Below are 25531 nucleotides of genomic sequence, written 5' to 3'. Positions count from 1 at the left end.
GGCCAGGATTAGCGTCCTTGTTCCACAGGGCTAACAAAAGATGTTCCCCTAAGCTGCAGGACCAAGAGAAAGCCGAGGGTGCTAAAAATATAAGAAAAAAAACAGTTAAATCTTCAGAGTTAAAAACGTGTGCTGCTGCATTGGCATTGGGGCACAAGCACAAGTCATACAAATTAAACACATCTGTCAAGAAAAAACATAAGAATAGAAAAAATATTATTACATTAGTTTTTTTAGGAAAGCCTGAAGCTCAACTCTTTTTAAAGAGGGCCATACCAAATGTTCGCAGTAGGGGGTGATGTTGCTACACGTAATCTCAATTGAGTCATTTGCAAATGTTTCATCATTGGGATGTTTGGCCATTAACAGTTACCTTGTGTGTTTTGTTAGCTGTATATACTGTAATAAGCAACCTTTCAAGCAAATGCCCTTCTTCAAGGCAGAGACAGTTCTTCTATAGATCATATATTTGGATTTTACATCAATTACAATTTCAATCAAATTTCATATAAATTTAAGTATCGTAGATTTAGAATTTGACTTGTATGATTCTGATGTCATTTTGCAAAGTGTAGCATGACTGCAACTAAACGGTGTGAACGGCCACCATCCTAAGCTTGGAAATGTTTCACCTACTTTCATCCCACTGGGATAATTGCACAGGGTTGGTGTACGGTTATTTTTCTGCAATATTTTGCTGTCTTTTCTTGGATTTTCTGTTTGCACATAGTCACTTTAAGATGTTTTCTTGTTCATGTTTTTTGTTTGTTGCGGTTGCACCCGATTCAAGAGCCAAATGGCTCACAGGGCTATACCTAATAAATGAACTTTGAACTTTGAACCTACTGCGCATAAATCATATTGCATTTTACACACACATTTCTCATAAGATGTTTTACTTTGTCACTTCGCGAGTTGAGAACCAAAAAAAACATCAAGTAAAACGAACAACCCTTTGTACAAGTCTATTGGCCCAGAACTTCAGATTAGATGGGGCCATGGTGGGCGTGATGTTCAGTCGGGCTACTCAACATGGGCACCAGTGCAACGGGCAATTTGCTATAAGATGGCAACAAATTTGAAACGTCAATGTGGTATAATCTCCTGGAATTTGTGGTGTTAAAAGTACGCATATTTTTTATTGCGCAAATAATGTATGCTTTCAATTAAATATTTCTCGATGAAATATATTGTGTAAACAGGGATGGCGATGATGTAAATGCAACTATCCGTGGGACTAATGATATTGTGGTTAACTCTCAAGAAAACAAAATATGGTTCAATAATCTGGAAGCCAATGGAGCTGAATATATTTCTGTTCTATAACATGTAACGTCCAGAATAAGTGAAAAAAACTTGTTTGCATATCATAATCTCTTCCAAGCCATATAGCCAGCGTAGAAGAGCAGGCCAAAATAAACTTATAGTGGTGTGCATACGCACTTTCAGGGCTGCACCTTTATCTTTATATACTATATATTTCGACAAACACACATATACGCAGGCACAGCACATATATATACATACCTTGGAACTATGTGTGGCTCAAATATATCGCTGGGAGCCATGTCGATCTCTACAATATCTTTATAACAAAACAGATATACCGAATTACATAGCATACAAGTAAATTGAGGACCTTTCCCCAATCCACTGCCGGATGAGGGCCTCCGCATGCCATGCGGGTCATGGGAGTTTAATTTACCGTACTCCGTGTGGCTGGGTGAAGGCGGGTTAGCAAATTTTTGGAGCATAGAAGCACAGTGCAACAATGTAATTTGCTGCACTAGCCTCAGCTGCTCGCATAGACCTGCAGCCTACACCACCTGTTTTAGATTTGAAGTTTTCGTGACTGCAAGGATTCATACTCTTTGTTTTTCTCGGTAAAGTCACATAGGTAAAAAAATTAAATAAATTAAATCACGACGTTTCGGGCGCAACCCAAGCATCCTTCTTCAGGTGAGGATAACTTAGCGAAAACACACTTAAGCGGTGAAAGCACACTTAAGCGGTGTGCTTTCGCGAAGTTGTCCTCACCTGAAGAAGGACGCTTGTTTTCTTGGTTCTTTCGGTAAAGTCACGTAGAAAGGAAATAATAAAATAATAAAAATAAAACATAATAAAATAATTCTCACACAACGCAAGCAGCCGTCCTTCACCTGAGGACGGCTGCTTGCGTTGTAGCCGAAACGTCGTGAGAATTATTTTATTATGTTTTATTTTTATTATTTTATTATTTCCCTTCTACGTGACTTTACCGAAAGAACCAAGAAGATGAATCCCTGCAGTCACGAAAGCTTTAAATCGAAATTTAAGGACGCTTGTGTTGCGCCCGAAATGTCGTGATTTAATTTATTCAATTTTTTTACCTACGTGACTTTACCGAGAAAAACAAAAGAGTATGAACACCTGTTTTATGCACGGGGATCACCCGGTCAAGCGCTGTTCAGACTCGAAAACACTGCTTAGCTTTTAGGATCTGAGGGGGATTGAGCACATTCCGGGTGATTTGGTCACATGCTTACAGCATACACATATGGGACATTTACACTGCCTGACCTCCCCAGTTCATCCCGACGTAATGAACGAATTACCTGCTTGCTATTGTTACACCACTTGTCTAACATGCGATTCCTTTGCCAGTTTGGATGTTGGGAGATCGTAACCACCGCACTCAAACCTAGGCCCTTGGCTTCTGCTCTTGAGGTGAATTAAATACTTTGTAATAAAAAAAAAACATCACCCATTTGTTTGGGTGTTGTATAAATAATTCCCAACGGAACTATATGTAATGAATATACAGTATATGTGTGCATATGCTGTTTAATATAGCCAACTTATATACGTACCAAATATACAAGTGTTGCATAAAAACGCTTGCACGCAATTATAACAAAAAACAAAGACCGGGGAAGTCTGGCAAGTGCAAATGCCTTTAAGCACATGAAGGCATGCAATTTATGGAGCTATCACATCTGTACGTACTGACCCAGCAGCCCTGATCCAGTTTTAATCCGTCCAATCTGGGTGCCACTGCCTGGAATGTTGAGTAGCCCTTCTTTACAGCTCGCTCAGTGTGGCTTGATTGACCAACAAGTGGCTTTTTTTGGGTTGTTTTTGTTTTGGGGGAAAGGGGGTGGAGAGGAGGGGGGGGGAAGGAATGGATGATATCGATTGTCTTCACAATGCAAAAAAACAGGACTTGGCGAGGGAAAAAAAGAAGTCCCACGTTCACCTGCCAAACTGGAAACGTACGTTTTTTTTTAAAAGAGTTACGTAAGTCAGATTTTTGTAAAGTTCTGGCAGCACCAACGGTAATGATTGTTACAGATCTCGTCTGAGTGTGAACAAGACGACACCCAGAACTATTTTAAAGCCAGTCTCCCATTCCCCTCTTAAACCTTTGCGAGTAGGGGGGGGGAGGCTCAACCAGCATCACATAATACACCACAAATCAATAGTTAATACCGCATTCTCTGAACTATACCGGACTGTTTTTAAGTCCGGTAGGTGTGTGTAATTAGATTTGTAAATCGTCATTGACACTAAGCACAAGTGTGGGGTGCATCTTTCTTTCTGGAACTTCTTATCGTCTGACGGACACAGCAATACCGTATATATTTTTTTCACCAGATCCTCTCTTCTTGGCATACGGTTTGGTTTTGCAGTGCCATGTGTCGATCAACTTGCAGACTTGACACTGGTTACCGTCGTACAATCAGCCACATGCTCTTATCCTGTTTTCCACCAAGTCAACCCATCCCAGGTACCTCTGCTGAGATGGGGAGATAGGAGGGAGCCTTGTGGGTGCTTCCAGAGAATTCAAAAACATACTTTTAAGGATGTCCTCCTACTTACATTTTAATAAAATGCAACTTGGATGTATACAGCATTTAAAAGATGCAGCATCTCAAGATGAAGTACATAAAGTGCAAGATGCACTTTTGGGGATACCAAATGGGGAAATATACAAATTTGTATCATTAGGTTGGTCAGTCACAGGCAAATGAGCAGTCAAAAGTCGTGAGCCCAGACTTTTTAAAAAGTTTTGTAAGCCTAGACTTTAACAAGGGCAGCAGGGGCAAGCATCCAGCAGCATGGATGGCTGAGGAGTGGGAATTCCAGACGACAGCGGTGGTGGCAGCAACCTCCCATTGTGTCCTTGCAGCGGCTGCAGTCATTGCTATTTATGACTGGACATTTTCACAAAAAGCCTTCGAATCTCTAACACTTCTGACCTAAGTGATGGCCACAAAAAAAACCAGTGTCTCTGATGCAAGGCGGCGCATGTCAGTTTGCCATCGACACAAAGCAAGATCCCTGCTCATCTAGGACCAGTGGCACGTCCACAGTGCTCCAGCCCTGAAGAGTTGAAAAGCCATCAATTTTAGGATAGGACAAAAGTGTGTCAGACACCAAGAGTTGGATGTATGTATGTTGAACTTCTTTTGCACCGTATGCGGCCAACTGTGCGCATCAGAGTTGCGGGCTCTTCACCTCCATTATGGAACATTGCATCTGCTTCCAAATGATCCCTGAGGAAGTTGATACAATTATCTTGGTGGAACTTGTCGAGATGGTTGATTATTGCTGGAAGTCCACACGAAATTGGAAGCTTCTCCGGCTGGCTAGGCCAAGAAGAATACAATTCCCGGCGTGAATTGCAGCAAATATATAAAGCGGAAATGTCCAGGCCTGTGCTGAAGCTGCACAAACCTCAACTGTTTATTTTCCACATCAGATGAAAAATTATGGGTGTCGTTATCCCCTGCACAGTGGATAGGGTTGCGCCAATGAGGAGGGAGTGGTAGGGCTGCCAGTAACACTTGAAGGCAGCATGGTATGAATAGGCAGTTTGACAGGTCTACAGATGGACTCCTGAGAATAAGGCTCAAAATTGTGGGTCTCGCAAGAGCCCTGCGTTCATTGAATGGAGCTGCTTTGGTGATGGTGGCGGTGGAAACAGAACTGGGAGGCAATGGCAACTGAGCTTTACTTTCTGGGCCTTCACCCTCACAGTAAATTTTCAGTTGAGGTGATGATATGGGCTATGTGAACGCAAGACTCGCTTCGAATCCGTGAGAGAACCTCCAAACCAATGGGGATGGAGGCCGAAACGGCTTTGTGGCACGGTGGTTTCCCCTTCAAGTGCAGAGGCAGGCAAGTGGAGTCCAGTGGTACTTGGGCCAACAGTTACCAAGGCCACGCTTGGCCTATCTCTGCTTGTTAGCCTGGCTCTCTTCTGCAGGCAAAAGTCAACAGGCTGGATGACACCAAGCAACTGGTGCAAACAGGGTTGCCACCTGTCCCAGTTTTCCTAGGGTGGCCTCGGTAATGTGTACGTCTTCTTTGGACATTATCATTCCTGGCGTTTCTCAGTTGCATAATCATGGACAACTCAGCATAATTCATTTGAACGTATGTACCAACTCCCCAGATATTATGAGACATTCTTCTTATTCTTACGAGGTGGCAACACGAGGTACTAATTACAAGGTTGTCAAGAGTCAAGTTGGGCCTTGTCATGGAGAAATTATGTTTTAAAATAACAGGGGCTTATTAACTAACAAACAATAATGATACCAAACTGCGGCTTCCATGTAAATGCAGAGAAAAAAAGTGATGCTGGTAATCTATCCATCAGAGGAGGATGGGAGACTGACTGGCTGGGTTGACACCCAGACAAGATATCCTACAATCATTCCGACTGGTACTGCCAGACATTACAAAAACTGGTTCTCTTTCCAAAAACCAACCGACAAGATGATGAGAACACAAAACATGTCATATATTGAATTTTGATCCATCATTAACAATCACTGCAATGCATGTTCAGTTATACGGCCGAGGTGCTGCCTAGAGGATGATCGGTTACTTAGCAGCACACGTTTAAACATAATGTCCTGCATTAAATATATCACTTTAATTTTCAATACTTCAGTGCTATATTTTTAACTAGGTTGCCTCCAGTATTGGTAAAATGCTCAAGACAGCATGCTTGTAATGTGAACCTGAAAGGTAGTCTAAGGTCAAATTACAGTACTGTTAAAACATAACATCCATGGCAAACATGACATTGTGATTGTATTATCCTACATATCAATACTGTCATTTTAAATTTATATTAAAACATTTGAGAAAGCATCAATTATAATAAACACAGCACTTTTTCACAGCACTTTTGTAAAAAAAAAAGAAGATAATTGTACCAATGAATTCATGGAATTATCACTAAATTATACTTTTACCGCATCAAAAACTCAGTGTTTTGCTATATGGATAATTAAGCATAATGGGTTGCATACTGTTTGCTAAATGTGCATGCCCAACACTGCTTTAGATTTTCTTCCAATATTGCATGTGCAGTGGTGCATTAGCACAAACAACAAACTCAACACCTTCGTCAATAACACTGCCCTAATGGAAATAAATCACGCCATCTTTTTAACGAAGGTATTTCTGCATATAACAAGTGTGTAATGACGAGTGCGTTATGAGTTTGCCTACAGATAGAATTGGCCTTTGCAAGAGCTACCAGACACACACTCAAAATCAAGAATTGACTATGAGTGTGAATGTGACGATCACCATCTCATATGCAATACAATCCGTTGAATATGCTACAAGGCGTACAATATATAAATAACTTAACAATGCATTTATTTTAGCAAGATATGCTTGTCTCCTTACACCGTTTGGGTGACGGTGGCAGCATTTCTTAAATGCCTTGAGTGTTCATGATCTGAGTTTCCAGGAGGAACTTTTGACTGTTCAAAGCAGCGGTCCATTGCCAAATTCATTTCGAGGTTGGCCCATTAATAAGGCAGCCTACTACGATACTGATACATATGCCACAGCCAAAGGTAGTGGTTTCTAAAATCCCCTATGGTGCATTGCTTTTCACGCCAGGAAAACGATGTGCATGCACATCCAATCAAGGCAGAGTCATGATTGAATATGTTGGAACAGAAGAGATATTCTAACTTTGTCACTTTTTCCCAATTGATTTGTATTTTAAAATGAGGATTGAGTAAAACTACAGTATTGCATAATTTGCCGTTTTTGGCACATATTGGCTAAGGCTGCTATTACGTACACCCTGCAGCCCACAGTGTTGATAAAACACAAGGTCCTAGTCCCCACTGGTACCTCATTTGCCAGTAAAAAATATAATTGTTTTTTTACCCTTCCATCTGGCAACAAAACCGACACCCCTTTTACGAGGAAGCATGTTTGCATTGACCACAATACCTGCAGTCATAATGCAAACAAAAAACACAACTCTGATAATGTATGCACTGTCCTTGAAGTTGATTGGTCCACACCCGAGACAGCTTTCCTTAGAGCCTAGTCTCACATGGGTTGGACCAGACGATGCCAAAAGGCGCACAACTCAAAGACAATGCACCATCAGAGCATGAGAGCTTGGGGCAAGCAGCCACACCAGTGGTGCATTGTCTTTGAGTTGTGCGCCTTTTGGCGTCGTCTGGTCCAACACCATGTGAGACTAGGCTCTAAGTGAAGCTGTCTCGGGTGTGGACCAATCAACATCAAGGACAGTGCATACATTATCAGAGTTGTGTATTTTGCTTGCATTATGACTGCAGGTATTGTGGTCTATGCAAACATGACTCCTCATAAAAAAGGGGTGTCGGTTTTGTTGCCAGATGGAAGGGTAAAAAAACAATTAACAAGGTCCCAGTGTTTATGGCATTCATGGCTCTGGAGTGGAAAGCCTTGGATTGTACCTTCAACTCTTCCACCTGCAGCCCGGGCTTCTTCGTTTGTTTGTCGTTGTCCTTGTCGGCCCCTTTTTTCCGAGCCTTTTTTGGGGCCACTGCTGTTTATGGCAATTGGAATGTGATTGTTTGTGTGAATGGTAACATAGGACATTATACCAATGTTACACATTTATGCACAAGCATAAGAAAGCAACAACAAAAAACTGACGTATTTCATTGCTGGAATGGTGATGCAGTGATCAACACACTGGACAATGAAGCCGGTGATCTGAGTTCGATTCCTGGCCATAGCTAACATCTGTGGTGAGTGGTATCTGAACTGGTCCTGCATCTCCCCCGACACTTTAACTCACACTGACCAGTTTGATTAAGTATGGTCAAACAACTTGCATGACTGACATGGCATGGGGAGGCCTTCACTCAGCAGTGGAATGACAAAGGTCTACAATTATTAAAAATGAACAATAGGCTTTTCATAGGCTTGTCTCAATGCATCCTGTTTAGATTTCAAAGAATGGTCATAATTTGGGGTCACAATTCAAGAATGTATTTTTGGCAGTTGTGGTAGCATCTACAGGATGAACCTCTGCAATGTTTACTAGAACGACATCAATCAATTATATGAAGTATTTATCATTAACATTCAACGTATGTGTCCTGAGAGTCAAGTTTAATAAATCGATTAATAATTCCATGTCTATGTTGTGTATTTAAAATTAATCAACAATACAATTTGTATCATTAAATCACGTAACTTAGACACATGGGAATGCTCAGGCTTGAGTTATAATTAAAACTCAACACATTTGTCAATAGCCCTGCCCTCCTTAGCTTCATAGCACATGTAAGGAAGAAGGGGCAATGCCAGAAACATTGTCTATTATATATTTCTTCTTTTAAGGCAGTGACATATGCGTTGAGTTTTGTTGTTGTATGTGCTTGTGCACCACTGCCAACGCAATATCACCAAATAATTGGGTCATACCTGCATTTGGTAACCCCCAATTGATAACACATGTTGTGAAGATATAGTGTAAACATTCTTCCATCTAGAGCTTATTTGCCTTGTGTTCAAGTACAATGCTGGTAGTGTTATGCTATGAGGCCCCTTTTTCCACTGGCACAATCGAGCTGTGCCAACGTGGGTCCTTGACCTTACGGGGCGCCGCGATGGCGAGATGTTAACTACCTCACCTGGCATGCAGGAGGTCGTGGGTTCCACCCCGATCCTGATGCCTGTATATTTGGAGTTTGCATGTTCTCCCTGTGGTCGTGTGGATTTTTCTCCGGGTCCTCCGGATTTTCACTTAGAACTGAGTCAAATTAATATTGAATTGTGAGAGGTCTTTGGAATACTAGAGAAGATGTACCTCTATTAATGGATCTATATTGCACATTTCAAGCAAGTTGTGTGCGATGGGCCCAGCCAGATGATGGTAAAAAGAACAAACCCTTGACAGTCACTGCAGAAGTTCCCTCTACTGCGTCGTCCTCCGGAGTCTGCCGTCGACTCTGCATACAAAAGAACATCACAGCAAACTCTGAAAGCGGTGACAATGTCGAAATTTTTTGGGAAAATAAACCCAAACAATCAAATATCCCCCTTTCTTCCCCCCTTCCAACCCAGCTTATATACATGCTCCAAGCGCGTGTGCTGTTTCATTCAGACGCTGTCGCCTCGACAGACCTGGTTTTCACCTGAGGACGGGTGCTTGCGTTGTGGCCTAAACGTCGTGAGAATAATTTTATTATGTTTTATTTTTATTATTTTATTACTCCCCTTCTACGTGACTTTACCGAAAGAACCAAGAAGATGAATCAAATATCTCTTATCCTGTATGTATGTCAAAAGGCTGTGTGTTCCAGGCTGCCTGATATGACTTTGAAGCTTTTTTTAAAATGAAATAATACTTTCAATTCATGGCCAGATGTTACGTCATCATGCTCTCACAATACTGAAATTACATGTTCAAGTTTGAAGGGTGACATTAGAAAATACTCTGGAGAGGTATAACAGAAAACCTAGCCCTGCTCAAAGTGTTTTTTTTTGTTTCTCCTGTAAAAGTGAGACAAGTTGATGGAACATTATTGAAAGAAAATTAACGGAATTAGTTACCAAATGAACAACGCATTATTTTCGCACGTTTATACATTTTTCACGTAAGTCAGAATATTAAAAATGTAAAGGCCAACCAGTTTTGTGAGCAATCTGGGTTTAGAAAAGGTTTCTTTACCATACATACTTTTAATCAAATTCTGGACAAGAAAAATATGAAAAATCTGAAGGCTAAATCAATTACCATGATTACCATTATACATATCCTTTGCAAAACATGAAAGGGATTTGACTCAGTGGAAATGTCTAGTGATCTGATATCTCACAAACCAAAGCCAGACCTCTTATACAAATAATAAAAAACAAACTAAACACATTCCTAAATTATACTGTTCTAAAAGAAACAATATGTAATCGATGACTTTTTTGCAATAAATGTATGTGCATTTTACGAAAATGCTTCATATCATGAATGCCATTATGGTATCATCATAATCTTAAGCACCAGCAAATCATCGTGATCAGCAGCATTTGCAGGACCAGCAGCATCACGTACTAATGGTCATTCGCAGAACTCTGAGGTGCTGTAAATCTGACAGAGTTTATGCCACAAACTTGCAAAATGAAAGAACAAGGAGGCCAAATACTTGTATTATTCCTGTCTTGCCATCACAGTCATTTGTATCCAGTATTAGGCACATGACATAGCCCTATCGAAGTACTCCACAGTACACATGGATCGAGGAACATGTCAAAACAAGGGTATAACGATGTATCAATTCTCATTGATTCTAAACCTCAAACCGCTTGTGTAAAAATCCATGTGCTTTTTTCTGTATATATTGTAAATAATGGGTTCACATGGCCCCAAAATCAACACGTATATGTATCACAATGTTAAAACGTGCATTTGCAAAACAGAAATACAAACGGGCCACAGGCTCTGCCTTAGTTCTGCCTTCATTCTGCCAGAGCTTCACCCACTCTGGCCCTTTGTGCAACTGTTGACCAAGCTGTGGCCAAGTATTTCAAGTTTTAAGTTTACTTTGTTTAAGAAGGATGATAACTCAATAGACAAAGAGTCTCAAGTAAGAGGTGAGCTGGTTCACAAAAATGACAAATGTACCAACATGAGTGGCAAACATAAGCTTCTTGTGAATTACAAAAAACTGGAACGTGGTTGAGTTTCTGCAAAATGGATATTGTTCCACCAAAAGGAGGCAGCATTTGAAAACGAATTTCTTTAACATGTAGGCTTTTGCGACCAATGTAATCCATAACAGAGGTTTTTGGGTTGGATCGTGTAAATATAAATTAGTCGTTAAACCGGCGAAACGTTTTACTCGAATGGTAAATGTTGTGGGTTTACTCAGTTGGTGGCGGGTTTAACGACAAATTTATATTTACGCCATCTAACCCAAAAGCCTATATTATGGATAATTTCTGTAAAACTGCTTTGTGTGTCTAGTTTGTTGTCCTTCCCTCCGCACCTCCGATTAGAATGCTAGCCTACGTACAATGTGAAAGAAGTTCAACATATGGCCGAAGGTACTTGACGAAATGAGCCTGCTTATCATACCTCTTTGAGCATCTCTATGGATGCGAAGAACTTGGACCACCAGTCCAGCACGCTCTCGTCCGAATCGTCAGAGGTTTCCTTCTTCTTTTTCTTCTTCATGATCGGGATGGCGACTTGCTTGTCCTACATCACACACACAGACATGCGTATGTGTTTCACTTCTTCCGTCACAGTTTTTTGTCAAGCGCAGAAAATTAAAATAAACGTATTCATTGTCACAGCAGCTTCGTTGCAGCAAAGTGTATATTTAGGAAGAGGATCTCAAGCAAATTTTGATTTAAAGCTTTCGTGACTGCAGGGATTCATCTTCTTGGTTCCTTCGGTAAAGTCACAATGTCTCCCCGACAGACCTGGTCTTCACCTGAGGACGGCTGCTTGCGTTGTGGCCGAAACGTCGTGAGAATTATTTTATGATGTTTTATTTTTATTATTTTATTATTTCCATTCTACGTGACTTTACCGAAAGAACCAAGAAGAGGATCTCAAGCAAAGTTTACTTGAATATTTCTCTGGAATGATACAAAAGATGTTGAAACATCAAATAGACAACTATTTCAAGGCGTGAGCAGCTACATCATGGGACCCCCTTTGCCAGTAATGCTTTTGGTCAGAATGCAAACAAAAAACATACTCTGATAATATATTCATTGTCTTTGAAGCTGATTGGTCCACACCAGAGACAGCTTTCTTTCGAGCCTAGTTTCAAACGGTATTTTGGCATCCTCTGGTCTAACACCGTTTGAGACGAGGCTCGAAAAAAAGCTGTCTCTGGTGTGGACCAATCAGTTTCAAAGACAATGAATATATTATCAGAGTATGTTTTTTGTTTGCATTCTGACCACAAGTATTGTGGTTAATGCAGGCATTATTCCTTGTAAAATGTTTCAGTTAAGTGTTTTAACATCTTAACACCTGTTTTGTTGTCAGAAAAAAGGAGAAAACCTATTCTCATATTGCAATCCATCAAGTGGTAAAGGCTCCCATGTCTATGGAATAGATATGAATCTGTCTCACTTTCAATCACTGGTCAATAAGCATTATTGTTATACGCTTATCTAGGAAATTGTTTTCAAAATACAAGTTTTAGAGATGTTTACTTGTTTGGACAATTCATTAGCAATAAACATTTGTATGCTATAAACCAGAGCATCAGTTGAAAACCTACATACCTAATGCAGGTGACACTCAGGCAAGCAAGAGGTTAAGCTTGTGCATAAGACCTGTGGAGTAATGAAGGTTCTACAAACAAGCTTGTAGGTCCTATCTGCTTCTAGGTTGCATCTACATTTAATTAATCTGCTATCAAAGTTGTAATGCATAAGCAGAACTCTGATCTGCTTCCACGAAGAAATATATGTTTTAGTCGATCAGCCTATAAGCATTCCAGACCAACATTATCAAGCAGCATTTTTTAACGCAACCTCTGGACTGGTTTTAACCTTCTGGATCGAATCAAGAGGCAGGCTTGTTGCACAAATGCTGCTGATCGGATTAAATAATGAGTTTGGTGATGTTGCATTGGCGGTGGTGCACAAACACAAATAACAAAAAAACTCAACACATTAGTCAATAACAGTGACTTAAAAGGAAATATATAGATAGAATGGGCAACGTTTTGGCTAAGGACCTTTATGAACGTATTTATGTTCTATGAAGAAGGGTCATTTGCTAAAACGTCACCTAACATATTTCCTCTTTTAAGTCAGTGCTACTGACGAATGTGTTCACATTTTTGGCATAAGCAAGAGCATTCATTTGAAATGATGGAGCCCCGTTAGAACACATAAAGCAATGCAAGCTTGCGCACTAATCTCATTGTTCGCCACTAGGTGAGGCACTTATATAGAGTCGCTACATACGCCCTCGACGTTGATCGCCGTCTCTGCTTTGTCGGGGTCCAACATACTCGTCTCCATGATCTGTTTCATGAAGTCAGCATCGTTGGTCGTTGGCGCAACTGCAAAAGGAAAACAATACAGAAGACTAAACATCTGTCCAAGGAATGGAATGTGTCTGAGAGGGCGTCTACTGCGGAGATTACGTATTACATCAGTTCGTGTGCAGGTGCTGGATGACTCGTTGCATCGTAGGATTGTGAGAGGTGGCGGTGGTATGGGGAGGCCTTTATCCAGCAGCGGATTGACCCTGGCTGGTGATGATCAAACGTCTGTCTATGCCCCAGGACAATGTCTTGGTCCACACATACTCGAGGAACCAAGCAGGTCATGGTCAATTGACTCAATTGCTTTTGCTTAATTTCTCCAAGTCATTGTCGTCCCCGTGATGTTTAAATGCCGTCGAATTATGCCGCTCATTGCGTAATCCCTACACCCCGCAGAATATGCTTTATTCTCTTCGGGGATTGTGTGAAATTTCCACCGCTTGCTAAACGCTGATGATGGGGATGAGTGCCGAACCATGCTCATTTTACCATGGAGAAGCGGGATGTTTACTGCCATTGCGGAAGCGAAAGGGTTGAGTGCAGTGGGGACAGTACGCTGGGGCAACCCACCGCTGTATCTGCGGCCCTTGTTGGGCCCCTCTGCATGGAAGATGAACTTGCTCAGCGACGTAACTGTGTCCGAGCCCACGAGGATGTAGCGGCCAAACGCACGGCAGTCCACCACTCGGATGTTGAGTGGCGGGTGGTACAACTCCTTCTCTGGAAGATCCTACAACATGAAAACAAAACCCCTACGTTTCTGTTCGCTGCTCCTTGCTATGTTTTAACCAGATATACTTTAAAAAATCCAACTCCTAGCTCCATTAATTGCATGAATACTATTATAATAGTTCCCCATGTTACGTCGTATATATCGGACATATTAGGACATTGTAGGTGAAAATAAATAATACCTTACTGTTTTTTTTAAGCAAGAAACTAGTAGCTTATTCTCTTTAGCCCTTGGATTGCAAAGCCATAATTAACCAGTCTTGAATACATTGCAAGCCCTTACAATTGTACACCTTGATTGGTTAATGCTTTCATTTGTATGTACCAGGTATCTCTTGAAACAATATACTGTATTTCTAAGCTCCAAGAGCCCTGACCTCCGTTAAACCAGGGTCATAATCGCGCAGCTTTCAACTCATCTGGACCCAAAGAACAGTCAACCCTCAAATAAAATGTGTGGACTACCATGCAGTAAAAACAAAAAAAAATGTTAGCTGTCTTAAAAAAATAAAAACGTATCTGCGACATTTCCATGGGCCACTTCTCACAGCGTTCGGGACCACCATTGGTCCACAGACCACAGGGTGTGAGCCACCACCATAATCTTTGTACGTTGAACTTCTTTCGCACGATATGTAGCTAATCAGAGGTGTGGGGGAAGGACAATAAACTAAACACAAAGCAGTTCTAAAGAAATTCGTTTTCAATCTAGAATTAAAAGTGCATAGCTATAGTGGCTTCCTAAAATCGTAAGGAAGAGCCTTCCAAGATGGCCGCCGAAGCACATCTCAATGTTGAGAAAACAATCGTCGCCTACCACTTCAAAGAACTTGACAAGGTGGCTGAAGTTGGGGTTTGTATTGAAGTCTTCGATCACCACCGACTGGATGCCCTTGCCCGCGCACTCGATGTCGACACGTGGCCGATCCACCGACTGCAGCTGCACTCGCTTGAGATCCCTCAGGCCCCAGAAGAGAATCTGCAGAGTGACACAGGCCCAGATTCAGCTGTGACACTGAGCAGCCATTAAGAAAGCACCACACTCAAGCGATCAGTTGTGCAACCAAATCACTCAAGGAGCTGTGCGACTTAACCGCCTGCGACTGCTTTGGCTACCTCTTCTTGGTTCTTTCGGTAAAGTCACGTAGAATGGAAATAATAAAATAATACAAATAAAACATAATAAAATAAATTGCTTTGGCTACCTACTTCTCGGTAAACAGTTGCATAAAATGAAATGAAATGGCTATTATAAATTACTGAGCAAATCGTATGAAGCAAGAAACAATTGCCGTGGTTGTCCCACCTGATGACGGACGCTTGTGTTGCGATCGAAACGTCGTGATTTAATTTATTATATACTTACGTGACTTTACCGAAAAAACCAAAGAGTATGGATCCCTGCAGTCACGAAAACTTTAAATAAAGATAGTAGACCAATCAGTTTCAAAGACAATGCCAATAACTCCTTCCCTTCCTTTGCTTTCTGCCTGTGTTAACTCGCTTTTGCCCAAACATGTTTTTATTCGCTCCATCATAGCTCACCTCCCTCATCTTGTTTACCCCCCAGGTCTCTATTAACTTCCAACCAACCACTCATCCCACTCTCCCCTCTAATCCTTCATCTCACTATCCCCTCCAGCCCCACCTCTTCCAATCCTTACACAAATATCTCCCCTCTCTCTAATTCCCTCCTTTCTTTTATCCCTCGACCTTCCCTCTCACCTCAATGTTTCTCCCTTTTAACTATGTCTTCCTCCGTTCACCCTCCCTCATATCCATTCTCCCCTTTGCTCCATCATCCTCTCTCTATCTGCCCTCACACCATTCGATTCAACCCACTCCTCCCTCCTCATAGCTCACCCTTCTCCCACTCAGCTCTCTCTGCTACCTCCCAAATATACTCGTCCTCATTTCACCCCTCCCTAACCCAAAATCAATTTTCCTTCGAGGGATACATCCATCACGGTGTGTATGTTCGTGGAGATTTTCCAGTAAGCTTCCGATCATGCTACTCCTCGCTGGGGGTATCATTTGAAATCCTGGTCCTGAATAATCAGACCATAACTCAACATCCTTCTGTGTGACCGACTTTTCAGACACATCTGGTCAGGGAATTCTCCGCCTATGTGTTTAGGGGTCTTTCAAAAAAACAAAACTGGATCTCCTCAAGATGGAGGTCGACAATCTGCACGCAGAGATGTAGCCAACTGCGCTCATCGGAGTGTGCGGGAGAATGGACAACAAACTAAACAAAAACAATCTTAAAGTATCAGAATATATTTTTTTATACTGGAGTAAACCGATACGCTATAAAGCTCTTTTTCACAGATGTCCAGTACGAGTGGGTAAGAACGTTACAGCAACAAACAATACAAAAACATGATAGTAGTGCAAAATAAAAAAAAAACGATAAACACATCACCCAAACACACAAATCAAACTAAACCATTCCCATCCTACCAGGCAAAGCCCACTGAGAAATCAACTTATTTTTCAGAAGCGACCTGGCCACAAATAATGACTCAACAAAATGGCCCAACATTTGGACATCCATAGCACCAACATAATCCCAATGCACGAGTTTTCAATCGAGATTTAAGGGGGATGGGGGGACAGCCTCACCTCTATCCTGTATTTGGCCAGCACAGGCCGGATACCCATGGGGACGGCGGTGACGGGTCCATGGTCAGTGCCAGTTGGTCCAGAGAGTGAAGGGAATTCGCAATTCTCTGCAGGTGGGACCTATTGAGAACAATCAATTGAGACGCGTCACGGTTATCCACCACCGCACACCGCTGCGTAGATTTATATAACACCGTTTTTTTTAAGGCACATATAACGTGCGTGTGTGTTTTTTTTTCGATTATGCAATGCAATCAGTGGCAACGTCTCACTGATGCTGCATTGCCACTGGTGCACAATTATTTTTAAATCCTTTATATTACGTTCGCTTGCACGCTTACGACCGTGCAAATCTTTCGCTCGTTTTTTAACCCACTTCCCGTGATCCAATCGAGCTGACATTTTCCACACAGACTCGTAGTGCGTGACAATTAATGTTCGTGAAAATTTTTTTCAAAAATTTTACACTTTTTAGGACAAAAATATTATATTTAATTACCAATTGCTTAATGGTGCAATGCAATCATCTGACCCATAGGTGGCAGCCATCTCAAGCCAGAGGACGAGAGGACTCTAGCCGCCACGCATATAAAGGATTTATAGTGAAAAACTTAGTTTTTACGGGTTATACTTGTTACGTGCTAGGAAGTAAGGTCACTGCCCAAAACGTCACCGATTATGTGTTTCCTTTTAAGGCAATGTTATTGACAAATGTGTTTTTATACATATAATCTAGATTTTTTTTTAAGTGGTATGTATTGCTAATTGCATTAACTTGGTGCAATGGAATCGGAGCTGAGGCTTGTACTGCAAGCATTTGCACAAGTGGCATTAATGATTAATAGCTAAAGTTAAGCCCACTGATAATGGTTCACTTCGTGTTAATTGCAATAACACACATTTGTAGCACTTATAGTGCAAACACAATGCAGAGTATTCTCCCATGCCTTAGCAGCAGCGCAAAAATGTTATTTAACAGACCCCCACATGAGTTGGACAAACACGTGGAAGAATAAGAAGAGAAGGTGATTATACATTCACAATCAGTAGTGGCTTCAGAGTTAGGGGTTAGCAGTTGTGGACCTCCCTAAGATCAAGTCAACTCTAAATGAATCTACAACTCGCATCGTAACAACTGCCTGATTACTAATCTAGTATATAATTACAATAACCCGCCCCCCCTCAAATCGTTGCACCTCATGAGTTAATGATGACGTCACCCTGCTGCTGCTCTATATAAGAACGGGAGACAGATGAGAGCCTCACCATTCTGGCGAATTGCCCGATGATGCTGGATGCAATTACCAGCGAAACGTCGTACTCAAATTGTAAATGTTGTGGTTTCACGCTTCAACACACTGGTGGGCTAAAGTAGTGAACTATTTGTCTTTTGTCAACGGGACACTTTTTTACTGATTGGCCATGTCGGATGGTGGAGGGTTACGACACATTTATAAATAACGCGATCTAAACCCAAAAACGTTGATTATGAATAATATTGGTCGCGAAAGCCTACGTGTTAAACTCTAAATTAGTCGGTGTGATGTGTAGACACCAGAACTAGGGAGACAAAGGCAGTCGGGCATCATCCTGGCCACACCGCCCCCTCATATGCCATGCTGACTCGCTAACAGCACTTGCCCTAACAGTCTGTATGACTATAGGGGGATGCTGGTATTTGTATGTGTGGAGACATTTGAAGGATGCTACTGAGCATTTGGTTGCAGGCATCCCCATCAACAACAGGAGGCAAAGGAACACTGCTCACTACAACTGGTAGGGCATTGGGTGGCTAAAGTAAAGGAAACTGGAAAAATGAATAGCAGTTTTTGTACTACCCTAGTATGTTTATTGGTGACACATTAGCCAGTGGCTTCCTGCCAGCAATCCTTTACCTTTCGTTTTGTTTTCAAAGCTCACCTAGCCCAACAACGATGCGTGGTGATGTCACTGAGTGGGCGAATGGGGGGATGGTGATGCCGCTGTTATTCTGGCGAGTGCGTGGGTCACCTGCAGGAGCTCAAACGATGCCAGCAGCTCTCCGGCAGTGAGTGGGCCTCGGTAGATCTGGTAGTAGTCGAGCATTGGAGGGAAGCGCGGGGGTTCGTACGGCTCCGTGCTGATTTTCACCACCGGCTTGGCCAGCGCTCGACCAATGAACTCGGATTTGCCCTGAATTCAACGAAATAAGCACAATCGCCATCACCATCAGTCGTTGACAACTGCTGCATCCAAATTTGAAGGGTAACTTTTCAAAATTAATGCCAAATATTTTTGTTACTTTATAATTTCTTGGTGATTATAATATCAACCCCATTCATGCTACCACAAACGTTACGGCATCGAATTAGCATTTTTATTAATCATTAAATTGTGCAAACCCAACCTGAATTCATAAAATCTTGAAATGAATTGGATATTAATGACTTAATTTGCATTTACTCAGATATTTGTAATCAGTTTCAATAAAAAAATTACATTGAAAACTACCAAGATCCCACTGTCCTAATCATTCTTTAGAACAGTTTTTGTGTTTAGTTTGTTGTCCTTCCCCGCACCTCCAATGAGCACGGTTGGCAACGTACGGTGCGAAAAAAGTTCAACAAACATCCATACAACGATCACATTTCACCATCACCAGCAGCATTATACAAATTGGCAGCCCTCAACTTACCATGGTGTTTTGATCGTACACCTCGATCACGACCATGGGTGGGTCATCTCTCAGCTCGCGTGGCTCCCCGTACATGTAGATGTCCTGGTACTCCAGCAGCTGGTCCCACGTTGGGCAGAGCGTCTCCTGGAAGACCTGGTCATTCCACAGGGTCGGGGGGCGAGCAAAGGGTTAGCCGACAAGTGGCGGCGCTGTTTAGTCCACAAGAAGCAATGCTCCTACTCATGCAGGAAAGCAATGCAGGAATCTCCTTCGTACAGAAACCACGTGGGAGTATTTGCAGAGAGAGGCGTGGGATGACGCTGTGCAAAGTTCCCCTTTGTAAACTCCTGGCAATAGTGCGCATTTCATATCGATTTCACGATTTACAGCATTAATAATCTCAATGTATTTAAATACAGGCATTTCTAATCATTAGAAGCAATGGGAAATGCTCACTAGATTGTAAGTTCTAAGATGAAATGAGAGTTTAGGTCAACTGAGCTCATCGTTTTTCTTGGATTAGTTGCATTAGCACGACTATTAATCACCGCACAGTCTCAAGTCACTGACTGGTCGGTAAACACAGGCCGGCCCCTGCCACGTGAATGTGACATTTACACCAAACGGCTCAGGACCGGCAATGGATCCGAGCTGCACCCGACGCCGATCAGAGCACGACGACGCAAACTCTGCACCGTGGCACGGGGACTCTCGCGGAGTCTTGCGGTCGTCTCATCACGCCGGTGCCGGTTGGTGGTCGGTGGGGGTAGATGCCGGCGACCTGCTGGGCACATTCACCCGTCCCGTTGCCACACTTGCCCCTGGACTCTGCGCCGGTGCCGGTTCTCCCGTGGCGGTCGCGCCACGACCGAGCGCGGCGCGCGAACCCTCGTTGACGCTGCGCGGGCGACGCGCTCTTCGGCAAACCTTCACTAGAGTGGGCAGCCAGAGAGAGCCGAGCAGCCTGGCGTACCTCGGTGGACTTGCAGTGGGTGGAGAAGATGACTCGAGCGAAGGGGTCGGAGAGCCCCGTGCTGTCGGCAGCGAAGAGGCTGCGAGCCTGGTACATGTGCGCACGCAGCTCGAACTGCGACCTCTCTGCGTCGCGGGGAAGGGAACGGTATCGTGAGAAAATAGATTTGGAGCGGCGATGCATATATGAATATATGGTCAACCTCATTCCCACTGTACGTAGCCAGCCGTGCTAATCAGAGCTGCGGGATTGGGTTGTCCCGGGCAGTCCGGTAACTGGCATCTGTGCCCGGGTGCCAGGAATTGGTTTGTTCCGATATCTGGTGGTATTGTATTAAACTTTTATGAGAGTGTAATGCACACGTTTTAATAGACTTGGGCAGGCTGAGAATATGTCTGGGTTTTGTCAATGGAAAAGTTGGCAACCATGAGCAGCTCGAGATGATCTCATTCACGGGACACTCCATGAAGAACAATTGCACCCTACTAAACTCCGCCGAGGACAGGCCCAGGTCAGAAGAATTATAGCACTGCTGTTGACACACACACACACATGCACAAACATCCGCCCATATACAACATTAGCCAAATGTATAAGAATACATTTTTTATACACTACAAGCATGCCCTTTGACGTACTGCTGTAGGTGAGGACCCTTGGAGGAACGGTGGGATCGATCGATTTCTTCTCCACAAATCCAGTGGGCATGCCGTTGAGGAAGTTATTGCGTTGCTTGTTTGTGCCCAGCCAGAGGTAGACCTCCAGCTTGGCTTGCATGGCCCAACCTCCTGGGCCAAACGAACGTTTCCCTGGCAGCTACAGCACAGGGGCAGAACAGGGCACGTGTGTATGTGTGTGTGTCGAGTATTTCAACTTTTTAAAAGCGCACAGTATTCACTCTAGAAGAGACAGCATTACTCGGAGGCGCAAGGCAGCCGCAAACGAGTGCGAAGGCAGGCATGCAATGAGCCGGCATCAACAAATGCCCAAGCTCTGTGGACCTCGACATATTAAGGTATTATTGGCAAATTGACGAGTGTTTATATTTTGATTTAAAGCTTTCGTGACTGCAGGGATTCGTATTCTTGGTTCTTTCGGTAAAGTTCTTTCGGTAAGAAGGGAAATAATAAAATAATAAAAATATCAAACAATAAAAATGCTCACGACGTTTCGACTGCAAAACAAGCAATCGTCATCAGGTGTGAAATTCACAGCAAGAAAATTTGAAATTTTCTTCGTCGAAACGTCGTGAGAATTTGTATTGTTTTATATTTTTTTATTTTATTATTTCCCTTCTACGTGACTTTACTGAAAGAACCAAGAATATGAGTGTTTATATGTGAAAGAAAAGCGACGAGTGTGCGGGCAAAACAATTTCTATCTCACATAGACGAAACAGGTGGAGTCCATTTTTAGCAAGTCCCCAGGTTGCGGAAGACCCAACTTACGGAAATCCGACCTTATGGAAATGCTCCATATATCATGTTTAAAAAAAATCTATATGCAAAACTTTGCATTTGTAGTGCAGCGCAGTGAGATTGTGGATGAATACTGCGGAGTGAGGCATAAGTCGGGCAGCATCTTCCCGAAGGCGGTAATGTATCACCAATCTGCACTGTCAGTCACGCTATTACATTGGTACCGTGCGTATACCCGCCACATCGTCTCGTAACTTTCAGTTTCTCTTGCTAGTGCTCTTCATTTTAAGTTATTTCCTGTTTGTACTTCATTTAACACAGTTACACTTCAATTGCTTAAGCCAGCATTGATCGGAGTAGTCAAGGCCGAGTCTATGGCATGATAAACGAACATTCGGAAGTGACTGCTTTCTGTTAACAATATAAAAATGTGTCGTGGTATTCATAAACAATTGGATACAGTATATATTCCATTATTTTAATTATGGGTGGTGTTATGGTAGATATTTGATGAATTGAACAAATCATAAGAAGTGTGCACCGTATGTACAGCTATACGATAGAGGTAGTGATAGAAAACGGATGACAGTGAGATAGAGTACTGAGAGAAAACGACTCGTAATTGGGTAGGGGAGGCACAACAAGTTCTGGCTATGGGATTTATCTTGAATTTGGGGGAAAATTGTTCAGTTTCCGACATGGAAATTCTGGTTACATCTCGTTCTCGGGAACCTCACCCTGCCTGCATATGCTGTACTGCCTTCTCCTGGCAAGTCAGGCTATGCCACCTCGACATTCACGTGAAGGGATTTTTGCAACGTTTGTGCGATCTGCCAACCCTCACCTCCACAGTGCCGGATGAAAGGCAGTACAGCAAATATGGGCTCCACCTGTATCGTCTGTATGGGATAGAATGATCCAGGCTCTTACCTTGAGGAAAAGCGTCTTGACTTTACCACAGTCCTTCCCCAACTCCTCATCGGCGTTGGCGTAGAGGATATCTTTGGCGGGGATGCGGGCGAAAGCGATGCGCTTCGTCTTGTTGACCAGCATCCAAATGAACACGTCCGGGATGCTGTGCTGAGGCTGCAGGGAACAACACGTGCCACAACATCGTTTGTTTTTTATTGGTGTAGGGTTGTGGACTCACTGAGAATTATAGCGTCATGAATTCAACACAATGTGTTTGAAACAGACCATCTGAGAAAACAACACAAAAATGGCTTCATTCACATTTAACACAATAACTTGTGAGAGTACTCAGTTCAGAAGAGGATGGTTGTGAGTTCAAATATCATTCAGGCTATCATCCCTCCGCGGTGAATTCAATTCATACCACTTTGTGTGAAGTCAACGGTGGTTGTTCCAGACTAGCCATATCAGAAGAATATAGATTTTACAATGCTGGGTCAGCACCATCAACGGAGCGAATCACAGGGCCAATAGCCCCTTATGAGCAAGGAAATATTCACAGAGTCGTTCACACAGGGGTTTTACAGTCAATATTATCAATCGCGATTCATTTTTTGGTGAGGCCACAATGATCTGACCAATTCCGTGTCATGAAGATCCTTCCATCGCCTGACACAGGCAAACATATAAATTGTCAAGCTGTGTACAAGCATTCAACATGCCGATTAATATTATTATTATTTCAGCTCACCGGTAAGTTGAAGAGCAATCTGACAACATTTAGCAATGAGGCCGTTTAGCGTGAAACTACATCAAGCATATTCGGGGCAAGATCCAGGAAGTCGTGATAAAATACAGTTTAGCAATGCTGTGTGTTATAGTATTTAGCAGTTTTGAAAAGCTCGCATAAATACATTTAAACAGTATCCAAATTGAAGGCATCACCCAGTCATTTGGATTTGGGCGTTTTTTTACTCCTTCACAATCGTTAATAACACTGCAAATTTTGAGTGACCTCAAGCCTAAATTTTGATTTAAAGCTTTCGTGACTGCAGGGATTCATCTTCTTGGTTATTTCGGTAAAGTCACGTAGAAGGGAAGTAATAAAATAATAAAAATAAAACATAATAAAATAAAATAATTCTCACGACGTTTCGGCTACAACGCAAGCAGCCGTCTTCAGGTGAAGAAGAAGATGACCTCAAGCCTTTTTAGGCATCGCCCTCCACCACCAAGTCACTTTCTACGTAATGTGCAATGCTGAACTTTGCCTACCTGGTGGTACACTACACATTGTAATTGGCATCATCGCGCTATCAAAATTCAAATTATCGTGTCATCTGCCATATCATGCGTAAGTGTTTTATTAGATACCACACCACAATTAGTTGATCGACAGGACGTGTGCGTGGGGATAAACTGTGGGTACTTCCACCTCTTCAAAGACATCTGGCCGGCGTGGAAGCGTAAGATAAATACCATCTATACGAGTCTTTTACTTTAGTATAGCCTCTTTTGCCAGCAGTGGCATGAGCAAGCAAACGCAGGGCTGTACCTTGTGCATGCTATTAAGGCCGACAATGAATTGCATTGCGGCCGTCTGGAATGCTCTTCTGATATTCGAAAGCCACTGGAGCTATGCACTTTTAAATCTAGATTGAAAACGAATTTCTTTAGAACTGCTTTTGGTGTTTTAGTTTGTTTCCCTTCCCTCCCACCTCCGATTAGCACGGTTGTCTACGCACGGTGTCAAAGAAGTTCAACATACATGCATATATACATACGTCAGACGAGAGAACACGTGGGTGATCTGCCTGGATACATGTTTCACAGTTCAACAGTGCCCTGTGTGCTGCCACTACTGAGCGGTATTACTCAGCCATCACGATCTTTAGTTTTCCACAGCTCAGAAACGCACCTCGTCAGCGAGGTGCCGAAGCTTCTGCAGGAAGCCCTCGACCGTCCTGACCCGCTCCTTGAGGTTTTTACCCTTCACCTGCTTGATCAGGTTATTGCCCTGTACGCTAATGTGATCCTTGAGAGGAAAAAACAAAAAGAGTGAAGTGTTAGGTCACATCCACGCTAGCGTAGAGAAATAGCAACGCACAAAAGTGTGCTCACAAACAGCAAGAAAGCATGAATCTCATCGTGTCTTTTGTGCATGTATAAAGCTGCCAGCATAGTTATTTATATTTGTATAAATAACATACATAACATAGTTTTTAAAAAGCGCTGTGTATTATATATATGTTTCTAAATCAGCTCAAGTCTTTCATAAATCACGTGACCTCTGCATGACCACCCCCACAATGCATCCCTCCCCTCTCCCGCTGTGAAAACAGACTGCTCTGTGCAACAGCATAGAGGCCCTTATCTAGCCTCTTACTCCCTAACATCATATGATACTTATGGCGGTTACCCAGGGGTACCAAATAATTCCAAAAGGCCGAGGCAATTAAATGTTTTATTTCTGGGACACTATTTTTTGCAGCGGTGTACTTAAGCGACTGGGGTACCAATCAATCCGAAATCAGTGCCACACTCCGCGATGTCGAAACGCCAAACAGCATAACAAAGTCCGTTATCGGAAAAAAATAACTTTGAATAGTGCATCGTGTACAGCTCGTCGAGATGAGTCGACTGCCCCATCGCCGACCATCAACAGACTACAAATGGCTGCATCACGGACATTATGGGTACTATGGAACCCCGGGGTACCGCCATAAGGTTCATCTATCAACTATAATTTGTCGCCAGGTTGCTTCTGAAAAAGAGCTACATAGCTCAGTGGGCCTTCCCTGGTGAAATCAAATTTAAAAAAATGTGTTGTTCATAGTTTACCATCGTTATTTCTGACTATTTGGTCTGGGTTATACATTTATTTCCCATTCTTTTC

The 25531-nt window shown here is 42.5% G+C and overlaps 1 protein-coding gene across 2 annotated transcripts in view; it reads right to left on the bottom strand.

Moving 5' to 3' along the window:
* Window positions 1–25531, bottom strand: part of LOC144938476 (otoferlin-like) — a 63635-nt gene that overhangs the window by 22585 nt on the left and 15519 nt on the right. Inside the window, exons 13-25 of one of the 2 annotated variants that reach the window (XM_078866328.1) lie at window positions 24554–24670; window positions 22654–22809; window positions 20944–21121; window positions 20306–20430; window positions 19351–19485; window positions 18687–18848; window positions 16677–16796; window positions 14869–15030; window positions 13886–14049; window positions 13237–13405; window positions 11378–11500; window positions 9194–9254; window positions 7749–7840 (exon numbers count right to left, since the gene is read on the bottom strand). In XM_078866328.1, the coding sequence (XP_078722454.1) occupies window positions 7749–7840; window positions 9194–9254; window positions 11378–11500; window positions 13237–13405; window positions 13886–14049; window positions 14869–15030; window positions 16677–16796; window positions 18687–18848; window positions 19351–19485; window positions 20306–20430; window positions 20944–21121; window positions 22654–22809; window positions 24554–24670 (1764 nt within the window). The remainder of the gene's footprint in view (window positions 1–7748; window positions 7841–9193; window positions 9255–11377; window positions 11501–13236; window positions 13406–13885; window positions 14050–14868; window positions 15031–16676; window positions 16797–18686; window positions 18849–19350; window positions 19486–20305; window positions 20431–20943; window positions 21122–22653; window positions 22810–24553; window positions 24671–25531) is intronic. The other variant, XM_078866329.1, reaches the window with a different exon arrangement.

This window comes from Lampetra fluviatilis, chromosome 22, assembly GCF_964198595.1.
Source record: "Lampetra fluviatilis chromosome 22, kcLamFluv1.1, whole genome shotgun sequence".
In the NCBI taxonomy this organism is placed as follows: Eukaryota; Metazoa; Chordata; class Hyperoartia; order Petromyzontiformes; family Petromyzontidae; genus Lampetra; species Lampetra fluviatilis.
Note: the sequence above shows the minus strand (reverse complement) of the source record. Positions and strands in the feature narration are given on the sequence as shown.